Consider the following 16,251-nt stretch of genomic DNA (forward strand, 5'->3'; position numbering starts at 1 on the left):
AATGGCTAACAGCCACTCACACCATGTTCATCTGTCTGGCCGAGAACTCTGTGGCATAAATAACCTGAACCTTGAGGCATAGCATCACAAGGAAGACCAGAAAATGTTTTCCCTGTGAAATAGTTTCACCAAAATCAGTGAATGAAGTTATGCTTTGAACAGTAATCAGAGAGGGCCAGGATCCAACACGGTCTATCGCACTGGTGCTCACATGGTTCATGAGCCAAGTTTGCAAGGCCAAGGAGGATTAGCATTAACCAAATACCTGTTAGTTACATTAGGCCCATTCATGACTATAAATCCATTGTGTATTATTTCCCCTCTCTTTGGAAGTGAGTCCTGGATACTATCAGAGTTTAAGCTAACATTAGCCACTCTGTCCTGCTCTTTATTAGATTCATCCCAAGTCTTTTAGCACAATATCATATATGTAACCATCCAAGTGTTTTAATTTTACGATACTCTTGCAGCTAACAGCTGCAAACAAATCAGACAGCAGTTTCAACTAGCTCGTGGAGCTAATATCAAGGAGCATTCTGCTAGCAGTAGCTGCTAAAACTACCCACAATAGTTAACAAAATCAACAGTAAACAGCTAGAAATGAGAAGCTTGTTTTTGTTGTTTCTGTTTATCAAGGACATACTATCTATGTTTCCCTAATTGTCAAGCAATTTTGAAGCAACTGCTTGAAATGTCAAAAATGGGAAAAACAGAAAATGCAAATTAGACATGTTTCCATCAACTGGTTTGGGGCGAGTAAAATAATAGTAATTTTTTTTCCATTGGGCAAGTTGTTTCATGGGATGGTTGGCACAGACAGCAGAAACAGCTTCTTCTTCCTCTCTAAAGCAGCTAAAACTAAAAAGTTGCCTTAAAAACCCCCAAAAGTCTTACAGCACTGACACACTGGTCCTCCTTCGACCACATTCTTATTTTCTTTGTATTAATGTTCCTTGGCAGAGCTATATGAAGCACCATTTAATCTCTGTGCTAAATTGGACCATAACTTGTGGTGAGTACCTTAACAGCCACAGTACCAACATAAAATTGCCTCTATTAGATCCTCAGTCATGCTTGTGAAATCTCTCAACCTCTTTACCAAGACTTCATGTTTTTTTCTCTGCTGCCTGGGCTGCTTACTGTAATGAGAGAGCATTTATTACCCCCTGTACGCTTCACAGGCTCTCTCTGATGAGCTCGCTCGGCTCATCGTGAATGTAGAAACATCTGACAGTCCTAATGGCCAAGATGAGGAGGCATTAGTGAAGTCTAACCACCGTCTGCACTCCTTTGTCCTGGCTTCATTTAGCACCAGCAGACGCATCCAGATCAACCAGGAAACGCAGTGCCTGAGACGTTAAGCCAATAAGCTTGAATGCTAGTGGGGACAGAATGAATCAAATACACACACACACACACACACACACACACACAGGGAATACATTCACGCAAGGCTGACCAATAAAAAACAACTGAAAAAAGTTTAAAAAAAAACTATCCTGTTACTTAAAACAAAATAAAACATAAGCCACAAGAACAATAAAAGACACATGCTGGTATGTATGCACTGTGTTGAATAATGGTTCACAAAGTCACAAAACACCAAGGAGAATGTTTTATCAGAGTTTCAATGACAAAAGGGAATTTTATGGAGGCGGTCTCTGTCAGATTTTCAGTGGCCTATGTCCAGTGACTGATGCTATACTGTCAGATAAAAGTCTGAGTCCACAGAGTTAAAAGAAACTTAACTTTAAAAACACAAAGCGATTCTTGTCTACATGACATAAACAGACATTGCATCCCACTAAGGACCTAAGCATAGGAGTTTTCACATTGAGTAAGCCCCCAAATTTGCTACCAACATGGTGGGATTTAGATCATATCAGCACATCATACACTGCTGCTGAAATTCAACATAAATTATATGAAGGTAAAGGTCAACTTTATTATGATATACAATTATGCAGACTACAATTATGCAGTCAGATCCTTATTTTTAATCTCACTTTTACAAGTATGATCAAATGGGTTTTATTCATGTGAAGATGCATTCTATGTATTCTATTCTCATCTTATCTTATTTTAATATGTGTTTTATTATGTTCATTCTATGTCTTTTCATGTGAACAACTTGGTGCTTGTAATTTCTTTGTTGCAAAGCACTTCTGGCTGCATTTCTTGTATGAAAGTTACACAAGTTAATTATTATTATTATTATTATTATTATTAATAATATTCTAGCTACCAGTAGACCAAAGTTAATTTACTGTAACCGTCAGCTCTGTTAGGCTACATTATCCTGAATGTTTTAGTATCTGCAGATACTGTAATGTTAGCCTGCAGCTAGCCAGGGTGAGTTACCAAAAAACTAGTTTAACATATTAACATATCTATTGTTAAGAACTGTCATACTGTATAAATTACTTACCCAGTACATTATAGGTTGTGTATCTCAGTGTCACTCTTCTGGGTTATATTAGTAAGCTAACTTAGATTCAAAGTATCCTGTTGCATTTTCTTGTGTGCAGCACTGTAGCCTTCAGTTAATTGGGGCCAGTAGCTACAAAAAGTTACAGAAAATTTAATTAGTGATACAGTGTATTAGTGGTTGTTGTGTTAGACTACTTTGTATGACCATCACTGTGACTCGGTGGCTTCCAAACATTTAAATCTCATTAATTTACCCTAACACAATGCGGTTTACTACATCAATAGGTAACTAGTTACATTTGTCAGCACCATTTTATATCCGCAAAAGATTTGAACTCTATGTAGTGGCCCCACTGCACCTCACTGTGTAGGTGTTTGTGTTTAGCTCAGTTAACTTACCATTACAGTAACTCCGTGGTCTTTGTTTTTTACTAGTTCTATCAAGTTGTGACTGTTGTACAGCAGGTTCTCCAGGCAGCCATGGAAATTCCTCTGGGAGACAACTGGTTTCTGAGAACTGGGGTTCTGCACTGTCCCTATTGTCAGCTGTTGCAGACAAAATCAGACAGACACATAGAAAGGGTTGCAAAGACATTAAATAATAGAAATATCTAAACTTCTTCTGCATCTGTTGTAATGTTGAACATTCAGTGTTTGTTTGGTTTTATTATTCCATGAAAAGAGTTGCATTTGGCTGACACAATAACATCTTAAGTGTGAATGCTTAATGGGTTTTCCTGTGTTTTTTCCCACCTGCTCGACGTCCCAGTGGCTGAACTCTGCAGGGATCTGAACCCTCTCAGTGTGTTTGTCCACAGTGAGGTTGAGGTGAGAACCGCGCCGCTCCACCGCTAAATGGTGCCAGTGCTGATCATCTAACAGGCTGCCGAGAGAGGCGAGACGCCGGGGTTCAGAGGATGAAGCCCTACCTGGAAGAGACGATGAAGAGGAGAGAGAAGATAGCAGGGGGGTGACAAGAGGGAGTAGAAAATTGGGATTGTTTTCCATTATCTGACCTGGTGCTAAGAGAAGCAAACACCAGGCCAATAAAAGCCTCTTTAATGTAATTAATATTTTAATTTTCTCAGTGTCCCGCAGAGAGGAGCAGGCTGAGGTCAGCCCATCACATCTCATTAGAGACTACAGGATATCTGCATAGTAGAGCCTGAGAACTGAAGCCAAATATGTGATAATCCCTCATTTGAAAGCCTGCAGAGGAAACATAGTGAGACATCATTAATGATGGATGAGCACCAGCCGGTCCAAATTAGTGGATCCATTTCTGCATCTCCCCCAAAATCCTGAGAGAGAAACTTTGTATTTCTGCTGAGAGAAAAGGCTGCAGAAAGAGCTGAATGCAGACAGACATTAAAAATGTATTAGATATTCTTTTGGGAGAGACAATTCCAACTTCAAAGAGAGGAACAGAGACAGTTTTGAAAATGATCGACAAATGTATTTTTGATATTTCAGCCTGCTTTGTGAGATTAAATATTTGACTGTAGCTTGGCTGAGAAAAACAACTTAATTTGAGAGAAAACAGCCTGTTCCCATTCTGAGGTAATCAAATATAGATACACTGACACACCCCTCTGCATCTCATACAGACATAAAAAGCACCCTTTAGCATCTGTATGAGACACATATGAATGTAAACCCAAATGTTCTGTTATCTAAAGTTTTAAGGGCACCACTTCATTTGAAACGGTGTGCATAAGACTGTCATTACATTGTCATAACCGACACCTATCATGAAGATGAAGGCATCTTGACAAATGTTTGACTGTCATTAAGTCAATTGTGTTATTTTTAATGCAAAGCTGGCATTTGAGATGCCTTTGTAATGACAACTTAACATTAATGTTAATGTCAAGTTGTCGTAACAAAGACATGTCAAACAATGTCAGCATTTTAATGCAAAGTTGACATTGGTTGAGTTGACTTTGTTTTGACAACCTGACATTGATCAAGCCAGTAATGTCTTTGTTATGACAGCTTTGTATTACAAATAACAAAAATGACCACATGACACTCAATGACAACAGTCATATATGTAATAAAGACTTCTTGTACATGACAGGTGTCATGACATGGTTATGACATTGTAATGACAATGTAATGTCTTAAGCACACCCCGTAGTTTTGGTGCCTAAACCAACCTGTGACCACTTCACATCATGTTGAAAAGGGTCTCATAAAGATGCTAAGGGCACGTTGTGGATCAGTGCGAAATGCAAAATGATGCAGCAAAGATGTCGGCCTTTGACGACCTCGGATGAGAACAGGTTGGAAAATCACAATATGGACATCATTATCCAGAGGAAGTCTGTCATGTCAACACCATTACTGTGAGGAGTTATTTGATTACAGTCTGGACAAGTGGGAAAAAGACAGTGATATCAATATGAGAGGGAGGACAGCAAAACTTGAAAACAAATCAGATGTAGTTGAAGGTGAAGAGAGGAAGAGAACCACATGATTGAGGGTTTCATTGAATGAATGATTTGATTACTGGCTGAATGACTGGGAAGGGAAAACAGGGATCAATATGAGAGGTCTGAGGGCAAACAGATACAAAATGAATTGATGAATTGAACATAAAGAATGACCACTTTCTTTTTCTTTGTTGCTGTCACTTTCTCCGCAGTTTTCTTTTCTTCAGCAGTTTTGCAGTCATCAGGGATAATATTTTTTTAAACCAAATGGCAAAAGAATTGGGTGTGGAATACAAAAATCCAAAGTTATATTCTGTGTAAAACCTTGTGTCACCAAGTCCTTGAGCCAGATTGTGATATGAATTGTGATTGGGGTCACCAAAAATCAATAGGTTACTTCCTGGTGGGAGCATGAATGTGGGAAGAAAATATTAACAAGCAACGGGTCAGCAGGTATGAAAAATTTAAAACGCAGGATGATGGTCATGCAGAAAAAAGGTCATTGGTCAAAAGATTTTTCAACTTTGGAGGATGAACCTTGTACCGTTGGCTCAGACAGACAGGGTTCAAACATTTAGTGTAACTGTTTTCTTTCTCTTCTTCTGCTTGTGGTACTGTGGAAAAAGTAGCTCCAGAAGACAGTGGTCCTTGATTTTAAAGTAAAGGATTTAAAAGTAAAACGTAAAATTGCTGAGTACGTATTTAACATTAAAAATGAGATGAAATGATCAAAAACCATAAAAAATAACACCTATAACACATATTATATGCAAGACCAGGCCCCCAACATCTCTTGGAGCAGGTTTGGAAGGAATGGAGGGGATTAGAAGAATGTGGATTGGAGGAATGGTGGGACATACAAATACATAAACACACAACCTGCTCTCCAATTATATTTGTAGGATCATAACCAAAGACATGATCATTTATTTTAGAAGACATGCCCACTCACGTGACGCCACATCCATTAATGGTCAGACACTGGAGCATGTACACTCTTGGGACAATTATTGGCTCAAAACTGAACTCTAAAACAAATCGCAAAGATGTATACAAAGAAAGGCACCAGTATTATATTGAAGAAACTGTCCTATTTCCACATTGACAAAACCATGACTGCTATATTCAAAGATGCTTTTATTGAATCAATTTTCTCTTTTCTTTGGCTTCTTTGAAGAAGTGAGAGTCTTTGAATCCAGTTAAGTGGTTTAGTAGGCTGACTGGTGAGTCACAGCTTAACCCGGAGTCCCTGTACACCAGACAGTTATAGGGGATAACCAGCTGGATTTTAAATGAGGAGTGTCTCCCACCCTCTGCACAGTGAATTTCAGCTGCTTTGTTAGTTCCAAGGTTCAGAATAAAGCACCATAGAAATAGCCTTGTTCCAGCTGCCATCACTCAGATTAACTAATTATAGCAAAACTGCACAGATGCTATAAAAGTACTGCTTATTTATTTGTTTATTAATTTTATTTAATTTAACCCAATTAATTTTATTTGATTGTTTTTTTTTTAATTGTTATTTCTCAATATTTGCCTGTTTTTCTGTCATGTTTGTCAAATGCATCAAGATGAATGACTTGCCTTCTACTACAAACCAAATACCTGTACAGGTTTAAGTTTGGGTTACTTTATTTGCACCTGTGTACAAAATAACCTGAACCTAAACCTCTACAAAATCTGAATGTGTGAGATTCTATGTAAAGTCTGCTGCTGAAGAGGAGGGAGCATAATTAGCAGAATCTTTGGATAAATAACGGATAAAAAGCTGTTAATGACTTAAGTATTTTCTGTTCGAGTGAAAGAGGGTCAGACTGGATGTGTTTGCCTCATTCTGGGAGCCTCTGCTGAACATCCTGTCTGCACTATCATTACAGCTGATCACTGTGACTCTAAATGTGATTATACAGGGAGACAAACCCAGCGCTTATCAGGAGCTGCTGTCACTGTAATCAGCTACAAACAATTTTCTAACTGTAAACACACTTTGGGAAAGCAAATATTTTAGCACACTGATAGGCCATTAAGATTTATACTCCTGTGTCTTTCTGAGATTTTTATCTCATAGGAAAGACTGGGCGAGATGACTTGTCATTATAAGCTAAATAAATTGTGTTAGCATGTTCTAATGTTTGCTGCTGAGGAGACTTTGGGGATTCTGTGGAACAGTGTTGTGCATGTTCACACTTTACAAGAGCTGGCTCAAAGTTCAGTTTGCACAGATTACAATGAACTTGTTCATGATCATTGTCCACAATTTTAGAACAAAGTCCCAAAAATGAACTAATTCTCATAATTTTCTTCCTTTTTTTTTTTTTTTTACGCTGGGAGACAGTCATAATTGGGGGTGCTGAGAGAAACAACATCCAACTAAATTACCAATTACCAACTTATCCTTTTTAAGTTTTATTACAGAGTTTATCATATGCCTGTCACCAGGTTTTGCATGAGACAAATAGAGAGTCTTTAATATTTGCAAACTTTAATTTATCCCTCTATTCAAGACTTTTGGGGCAGGGTGTCCAAAGTTTTGTCTGAACTGACAGGTAAGACCATAAGGGGCTATTAAGAACGATGCTGCAGGGGAGGGGAGCCAGGGATTTATTTTTCTGTATGTGTTTACACCTTTTGCAAATGAAGTTTTGTTAACAAAAAAGAAAAGATCTTTTGCCAATTATTCCTAAAACAACGTATATTACCAGTGGAGGGTACCAGCGGTGACAGGTTTTCCGAACCTTAACTATGTTTTGTGAGTCATGTGACATTACTCGTGTAATTTTACACATGGTTTACATTGGAAAACAGTCACAGTTTGGTTAGGTATAGGCACAAAAACTAAAACTACTAAACTAAACTACTAAAACTAATTAGTCCACGTACCCCATAAATATTAATTTAACAACTGCAGAGCACCTTTTGGCTGTTGCAATAATTTATATTAACTTAACCATGTGACTAGATACTGAACTCTGTTTGACCAAATTAAACTTAAACTCACAGAAAAAAATTGAATCTATCCATCTAATTAGTGTTTAGTTTCCTCTGTCATCCAGGACTGGACAGAGTTACTGTTTCTGTGCAGTGTTGTTACTCAGAGTTGCCTCATAAAGTGAACTGCATCTGCTGCAGGGGGTCAGACCTGGATGTGTTACTGTGAACAGAGCAGAGCAGACCATGCATGAGCTCAGGGTCAATGCACACAGCCGATGACCTAAATTACACACTCTGTAACCTAAAAGCCTCCGTAGAGACAAAGAGAGAGGATGGAGAGTACAGTAAATAGAGGGGAAAAAAGGATGGGGAGGAATTCAGGGCTAGAAATAATGAGAGACAAAATGATGAAGGGCATCCAACTGAGAAATAAGAACAAAGAAGGGGACTTGAGAACTATAACAGTGCACCAAAATGTGACGAGAAGAACAGAAAAAGCAAACAGCCTCTCTGATATGGAAAAAACAAGGAACATAGGATCTGTGGAGACAAACAGCAGTAATTAGAACAGCAAAGGCTGAAAACATTGCAGAGTTGTAAAAGGGACAGAAGAGTGAGAAGAAAGCCAGTTTGTTGTTTTCAGTGTAGGTCTGAAGCAGCAGACGCAGAACTACTGTGATTCACTCAACTATCGTTTCAGTCGAAGGCTTTAATTTCCTCTCTCTCAGCTATAGTGTCTCTTTATGGTGACACAGTTTTTCTTTAAGATGGAGCTGTCTTTTTACAGAGCAACTTTAATAATGAGTACCAAAAAAAAACGTATCATGCACAACGAAGCATTTACATTAAAGGACAAGTGTGTAGGATTTAGTGGCCTCTAAAAACATGATGAACTGCAAGGAAGATGACACCCTCTATAGATAAAAATGGCTTATTGTAAGGTAATGATAACAGAATAATTATTTTAAGGTGATACACAAAATATACTTATATTCCATTTCAGTCCATAGAGCCCCCCAAAATCTTACACACTGGGCCTTTGATGTGTAAGTATCTCCAATGTTGCAGCTGGTAACACTGGACCTACTTTTAATTACTTTATACACTGCTAGGTAGTTTAATCCACAATAATCTATCATGACTGAACCTCTCAAATAAATTTAGTGAAAAAAGTACAATATTGGGTTCCAACATGTAGTGAAGTAGAATTATAAAGAAGCAGAAAATAGTAATACTAAGCACAAGTATTTTAAATCTCTGCTTAAATACAGTATGTATGTATGTAAATTGTCGTCCCTTATCACATTTGGTGGCATACATCTCTGTGTAGACTAGAGTTGCATGGTTTACTTAATTCTGTGTAATTTTTGTATACTTTTTAATTAAAAATGGTCAGGTATTATTTCTGCCTCACACAGCACCAAAGGTGTGTGTCAGTGTAGCCTCTGAGCTGTGCACTGAACAGGGCTACTAATACTAGTCACATGTAGCTTCTCAACTACGGTGGCTCTGTAGGGTCAGACAGAATGGCCGGTGAAAAAGGCCTACTATAAATTCAGTGAACATAATGGTGTCCATAGTGAACATGATGCCGCTGAATTAAAAAAGAAAACATGACTGTGTTTCCAGAGTAATGTTTTAGTGTAAATGACCTGTTGGGAAAATAATGGTCTGTAGTTTTGGAACTACTCATAGAATAATTCATGGGCATTGTGCAGGACAGGTCTATAAAACATAACATATTAACATTTGACCCAATCAATATAATCATAGATAGACAATTTGCCCTCATATGTATGAAATTAATCAGAGTTTGTTGTAAATGTATGTATAATTATTGGCTTTACAGAAGCATACTGTATGTTCAGGGTTCATGTTCCCTATGGACATTATATTAACGATCTGTTAGGTATCGAGTATTGACCTCATATTGTTTCAGTCTCAAGTATTGTTTTGGTATTGAGTATTGTGATACTAAACTGGGTATTGGTACTGTGATAACGCTAGTATACACCAGAAGGAGCAAAATAAGCAATCAAAAAACAGGAGAAAAGTCAAGGATATTTGGCATATAAACAAACCAGACATAACTAAAAGGAAAAAAACATTTTTATTTCACTGTGCCTTTAATGAGATAGGATGTGTGACTGTCTTTCTTAAAGAGGACATTTCCTCTCTTTCCCCTGTCTTTATAGGACTAAGTCTTTTCATAAGAGTTAGAGACAAGTTAGTGACAGAGAAAAGGATAGATGAAAGAAGGATGGACAAAGCACACATAACAATACCTCTATGGGGTGTGCAAGAGGAAAAATGGTGGTGTAATGGTGAAATTTGCTTTCCTCTTAGTTAAAACAACGTTCCTGGGACTACTCACACATCTCTCTCTATCTTATATCAGTGTGAGAGCTGACTGTATCTGTGTCTGATCCTATTGCAATTTAATTCAAAATTTTGCAATATTTTTAGCCTCAGTCAACAAGAGGTACTTGGTGCAGAAGGAAGGAGTACAGTGTTTGTCTTCTTTTATTGGAAGTTTGCAGACATTGGAGACAGAAGAACACTTTAAGGGCTTGTGTCCACCAAAGAGCAGCTGGGAGTGTATGAGAGCACTTTGGAGGCACACCGTTATTTCAGCTGAGACACTCTAGTTTCCATGATATGAAATATCCACAGAGAAGTTAATGTGTTTCTCTCGTTACTATTTTCCCCAGATAGTTTGTGTTATCAATGAATATAAAAACACAAGATAATGTGAGCTACTTGCTGTGGTCCTCTGGATGAGGGGAAGGCTGAAGCATGCAGGGGGAGGGGACAGACCTACCAGTCTGTGAGGGCTTATGAGATTTTATGAGTGCAGAGACATTTCAGCGAGTGCTACTGTTTGGTTCAAGAGCTGAAATTGGACAGAGTTTGGTTTAAGGAGTATGAACAGGACATAGTTTGTGGTAGTGTATTTGTCCCACCCCTACACTGTGATTGGACAGCTGGGTAAAGAGTGATTATGATGAGTGCAGTGTTGTACCCATAGCTAAACATTTTTCAACTCTGTGACTAAGAAAAAAAAGAAAGGAAAAAGGCCTCAGGAAAAAAAAACACACTTTGATTGACACAGCTCCTAAGTCCAGTGCAGTCCAGTAAGTCCTTTAAACTTCTGGGGTTGGCCACACAAAGGTGGCTGGACCTCACAAGTATAGCAGGTTCCCGGTCCCTCACGAATACAGTTGAACAACGCAAATACACACACACCACTGTGCAGGCTGCAAGCCATGCATCAAGTCTCACAGAGTCCAGCCCTAACACATGCTACAGTAAACGGGAATCATCCATCATAGCTGTAACTAGACAGAGGCGCAGCACCAGACTGTGAGCCAAGATTTAAGCCAATCAGGTGGCAGTGTGCGTGTCATCCACCTCATCCAACCACAGCCAATCTGAAGTTATTTCAGAGATTTTGAATTGTCATCTTCCTTTTTTTTATGGATATACTTTTTTGGGGGGCTTTTTATGCCTCTATTATAAGACAGAACAGCTGAGGTGAAGACAGGAAAAAGGGAGAGAGATTTGGGGGATGATATGCAGCAAAGGGCTGCAGGAGGAAGTCAAACCCATGGCCCCAGCACATGGGGCAAATGCTCCACCAACTGAGATATCTGGCCACCAATTTGTCGTCCTCTTTATAGTCCACAAGGTGACTCACAAATGACATGAAATAAAATGCTTTCTCACTGATCAGATTATTTCAGCTGAAGAGTTTTAGTTTCTGTTGGATGATACAGATGTAAACATTGTGTCCCTTGTTATAAGAAGTGTGCTTACTTGCTGCAGTTTCATTTTTATTGCAGTGCCAACAATATAAGCTTCTTAAGCCTTTCATTTCTACAGGTATTGTGGTACCTTCATATTCCACTATCATTCTGCAGATAAGCCTGGTATTTAAACTGATTTTTGTGTAGTAGATATCAGTATCTATGAATAGATGTCAGTATCTGTCAGCAGATATCAGTATCTGTGTGTTGTACCTTGTCTGAGCAGCAGCTGTAGCTTTCCTCTCTCTAACTCCAGACTGAGCCCGAGTCCTCCCTCTCCCTCTGCATGCAGGAGTGTCCCAGAATTCCTCAGGGTTTTAAACTTCAGGGAGACGACATCTCTGGACATTCGCCTCGGCCCAGGACTCAACCTGTACACCAGACTGCTGCTGCTGCCATCCAGACTCACAACATCAGAGGCTGAAACAAAAATAGAGAGAAAGGAGTTAGGACCTTCAGGTCATATCAGTATGTTCACCCCAAAATTAAAATCTTTGGTGTGAGTTACAGAATTTTGGAGATATCGGCCATAGAGATGTCTCTCTTCTCTGCAGTGTGATGCAAGTAGATGGCACCTGGCTTGTGGTGCTCAAAGCACCAAAAAACACATTCGAAAAATTCAAAATCAGTGACTCTTTCCAAAAATCATGACCCGGTTAATCAAAAATAATCCACAGACCTCTTTGCAAGCAGTTTCATGAAGGAACTATTTTTTTTAAAGAGAGTAGTTCCCATAGATTCTGAAGTAGAACCAGCAGATTATACTACATAAAGAAAGTAATTCTCACACACACACAGCCTCTGTCTGTGTGGATTTTATGACTGCAGAACTGAGTGATTTTTCTCAGCTGAAAGTGTTTGTGCAGCTTCTTTGTTCAACTGGTCTTCTGCTTTAAAAATGTCACCTTTTTTGATTTTTTCTCAATTTTATCAAAATCCTCTTTTTTTGCAAACTCCTCCCAGGTTGGTGGGCAAATTACCTAAAGAAAAAAGTCATTATTAAATACAGACGTTGCTGATCGCTCAGCACAGAACAGATGCATGTTCAGGAGTGTTCACTATATTGTATCTCTCTATTTTATCTAAATATCTAATCTGTATTTCTTAAAATTTGCAAAATTATCATCTATATCCCCGCAAGTTTTCATTCATATGAGACCAAAATCGACATAGACATTCTATACATGGTAGATATCAGGTGTTTCAGATGGTGTTTAGATCAGTCAGTGAGTCTGTACTTATATTTAATATATTGCTGTACTGTATGCATAGCATTTTCTTATTTTCTCACCAACCTTTTTATATCTTTTTAAGTTGAAACAGATAAAAATGGCCCAGTTTTGCACGTCTGATGTGACTGCCTCAACCCAACTTGTTCAAAGTTGTGCGGAAACCTCATCTCCACAGTCCATAAATAACTTCTCTGGTTATACAAAGGTCAAGGGTTTGAATTGCCACATAGCCAACTTGCCAACAATGTGACAATACCTGCTTGGACTGTGTTCATTGGCACCTGCAGCTATATTTTTTCACAGTGTGGATCTCAGAGTTATACTCTATGTCTGTTGTGAAATACTCAAAATGGAAACAGGATCAATTATATTGTTACCAGAATGTTTCCTTGCTTTAAGCTTTCTTTCTTAGGTGAGAAAAGTGTGAAACATGATGATTATCAGTGTTGAGTATTAAAATATGTAGAGGGAGATACGGTTGGCAGTAAGTCTTTGTGTTTCTTCGTGTATAAAATATGAAAAAAGCATACCAATAAGAGAAGGTGTGGTGGGTGATGTATCTGATGCAAAAACATAATGTAAAATGATAACACAGGTGTACATGCTTAAAAAAAGAAGCTGAAACAATGTGTGAAAACATAAGGCACTTAACATGATTATAAGGTATCCAGAGGATACAGTACATCGTTATTGTACTTCTGGAAATCTGGAAACCAATTAAAAAACTAGTAGATAAAACAGAAAGTGCCTCCATGCACAAATGATTCCCAGAGACCTTAAGCTAAAATATTACATTGTGTTTTTGGATTAGTTTAGTAGCCTTTATATAAAATACTGTTATCCTCAGCAAAATGATGAATTATGAAGCTGTCCAGAATTTAGTTAAAAATATTTCTATGCCTTAATACTAATTTAGAAGTACTTGTGTTTTGTTTGAGTATATCAATGTTCTGCTACTTCTGCACCATTACATTTGAGATCTCTTGAGTTTCTTTGTAGATTAACCTTTTGCATAATTCAAACACCTTTTTTTGATTAAGGTGACATTTTCTTGACTCTAAAGCGGTGATCCATTATGTCTTCTTTCCAGAGTCTTACACTCCTTTCCAAAAACAGTCTTGCAACAAGTTGATGTCAGATACATCAGACAGAGATTGAAAAAAATCTAACTAGAGAGGTAGATTTTATTAAAGAACTTGTTTTGAGAAAGAATACTTTTGTAAAACTTTAAATGCATGGCTTCTACTTGAAATGAAGTATTTTCACACTGTGAGACTGATACTTTTATGAAAGAAAAGGGTCAGAATACTTCTTCACTTCAGTAAACTGCACATAGTCATATGTGTTAAAATGCATATTTCTGCTGTCATATAACCACTTCACTGCAAAAATAAAACTTGAATTAATGCAATTTGTCTTGTCAATTTGATGTTAGTCTTCCATCTGATTTGTAATTTTCTTTCCAATCTAAGGTATCCAATAAAAGATTACATTCAGCTAATTCATCTGTATTCATTAATATGCAATACCTTTACTAATTACCTACCTGCAGTTTGGTTAAAGCTGGCTTTTATATGCAAAAGAGTATTTTTATAGACAGTCACTAAATGGCCTGGACACATTACTTATATTGTATTACAAATCTAACAACTAAAAATGAATGTGGTTCTGCACATCTCTAATAAATGTTACCTCACAAAACAATCAATCTTAATACAATAATTGAACAGTTCCCCTTTGAAGACATTTTATTACTCGCCTAATTAATTTGAGTTCAATATTCTTAATCATGTGTAGTTTTCTTTATTAGATTTATGCAGTAAATGATCATCTAGGAATACTTCATTCATTAACTTTATTATTTTGAAATATGCTAGCATTCAATAACCTGAATTTAAGGTGCTGCAGAGTCAGTTGCGCGTGTAGTCTGTGTTGCCGTGGTGACAGAGATCACCCAAAAGTGAGCCAGCATCTGTCCACTCTGATGAAAGCCCTGGAGAGTCCAGTCAGGCCAGTGAAAGTTTAAAGACTTACTATAAGGACATCCGTAGGTCTCCAGTCGGAGTCCAATCCTCCCGCTGGGGTTCCAGTCCAGAGGAATGAGGCGGAGGAAGCGAGCCATCGCCGGCTGCTGCAGTTTGTACTGAACCACGCTGTCTGCATTACTGTTCCCTGGAAAAGACTGAAAACACACAAACACAATAAAAACAGGCTCACTGGCTACATTTTACTATTATACACAAGAAGAGGAAGTTTATTCATGAAACTAGGTTTACAGTCAAAGTTTCCAGGTCCCTGAAAATCAGCGCTCCATGTTTCCATCTGATTACTGGTATGTGAATATTAGGAGTGGGGCTCATCAAGATAAAGAGTTGGTATTAATTGTCTTGCCAACGCAGTAAACCACTGCAGAAGAAGAAGGTGCAATAAGACAACATAATTAAAACAGTGCCAGGCAAACGCTCAAATGCTGGAAAACATAGTGATAGAAATATGGCATGTATGTTAATTTTGTTTGTCACAAATTCTCATCTCTATGTCTGCAGATGACCTATAACTGTAACTTATTAGCTGGAAACTGGAAAGTGACATCACATATTCTTTATACATCACGATTTATTCGTCTCAACTTCAGTCAACCTCGAGTAAAACATGTTTTTTGCAATAATTACACTTTTTTTTTTTTAGAATTTCCCAGCATTGTCCCTCTGTTTGGAATGCAGACCTTTAAAATGTTTATCAAAACAAGAGGATATAAATGTGCTTTGAGCCTAATCTCTTCTTACTTTCACCTTCAATTAATAACCAGGTACAAATTTGATAAATAAATAATTAGCAACTATTTTGATAGTTGATTTAATGTTTTTCAAACAAAAATACCAAGAAATTATCTGTTTTCAGCAGCTCAGATATAAATGTAAACTCCAATCATAAATTTTCCCACAAACAACAACCCACAAACTTGAAATGCATTTTCAATGAACTTCTATGAATACTTGCATCTGCCACCACCATATAGCTGTACAAGTGAACTTACAGTGAGCAAATACTTCTCTTGCTGACATTTTTAATTCTTCATTTTTATATGATATTCTTCAGGATTAACAATGAACGTTTTCTGCAAAACGTGTGATATACAGAGTGAACTGATGGTCTGTCTCCTCTGTGACTCCAGGCTGAATGCCTGATGGATTGCTCTTTTCATCTTTTTCCATCTCTCCCATCTGGCCATCTATCCTAATTACATCCCTCCCTTGAAGTTGACATGCAGGTTAACTGGCTCTCCCACTGCTGAATAAAAGCTTAGACACACAATTAACTTATTAATTCTTCTGTAATCATGAGAGAGTGGAGTCTGATGATGAAGAGAGACGCTGCGTTGTGTATATTATAATAGTCTTATAATTGTGTAATGTG

The 16,251-nt window shown here is 37.8% G+C and overlaps 1 protein-coding gene across 1 annotated transcript in view; it reads right to left on the reverse strand.

Moving 5' to 3' along the window:
* Positions 1-16,251, reverse strand: part of LOC146318036 (contactin-associated protein-like 4) — a 136,127-nt gene that overhangs the window by 61,492 nt on the left and 58,384 nt on the right. Inside the window, exons 4-7 of the mRNA XM_084732216.1 lie at positions 14,869-15,016; positions 11,816-12,022; positions 3,184-3,359; positions 2,830-2,976 (exon numbers count right to left, since the gene is read on the reverse strand). Coding sequence (XP_084588342.1) covers positions 2,830-2,976; positions 3,184-3,359; positions 11,816-12,022; positions 14,869-15,016 — 678 coding nt within the window. The remainder of the gene's footprint in view (positions 1-2,829; positions 2,977-3,183; positions 3,360-11,815; positions 12,023-14,868; positions 15,017-16,251) is intronic.

The sequence above is a fragment of the Lutjanus erythropterus genome, chromosome 12 (assembly GCF_056507025.1).
Source record: "Lutjanus erythropterus isolate fLutEry1 chromosome 12, fLutEry1.hap2, whole genome shotgun sequence".
Taxonomy (NCBI): Eukaryota; Metazoa; Chordata; class Actinopteri; order Lutjaniformes; family Lutjanidae; genus Lutjanus; species Lutjanus erythropterus.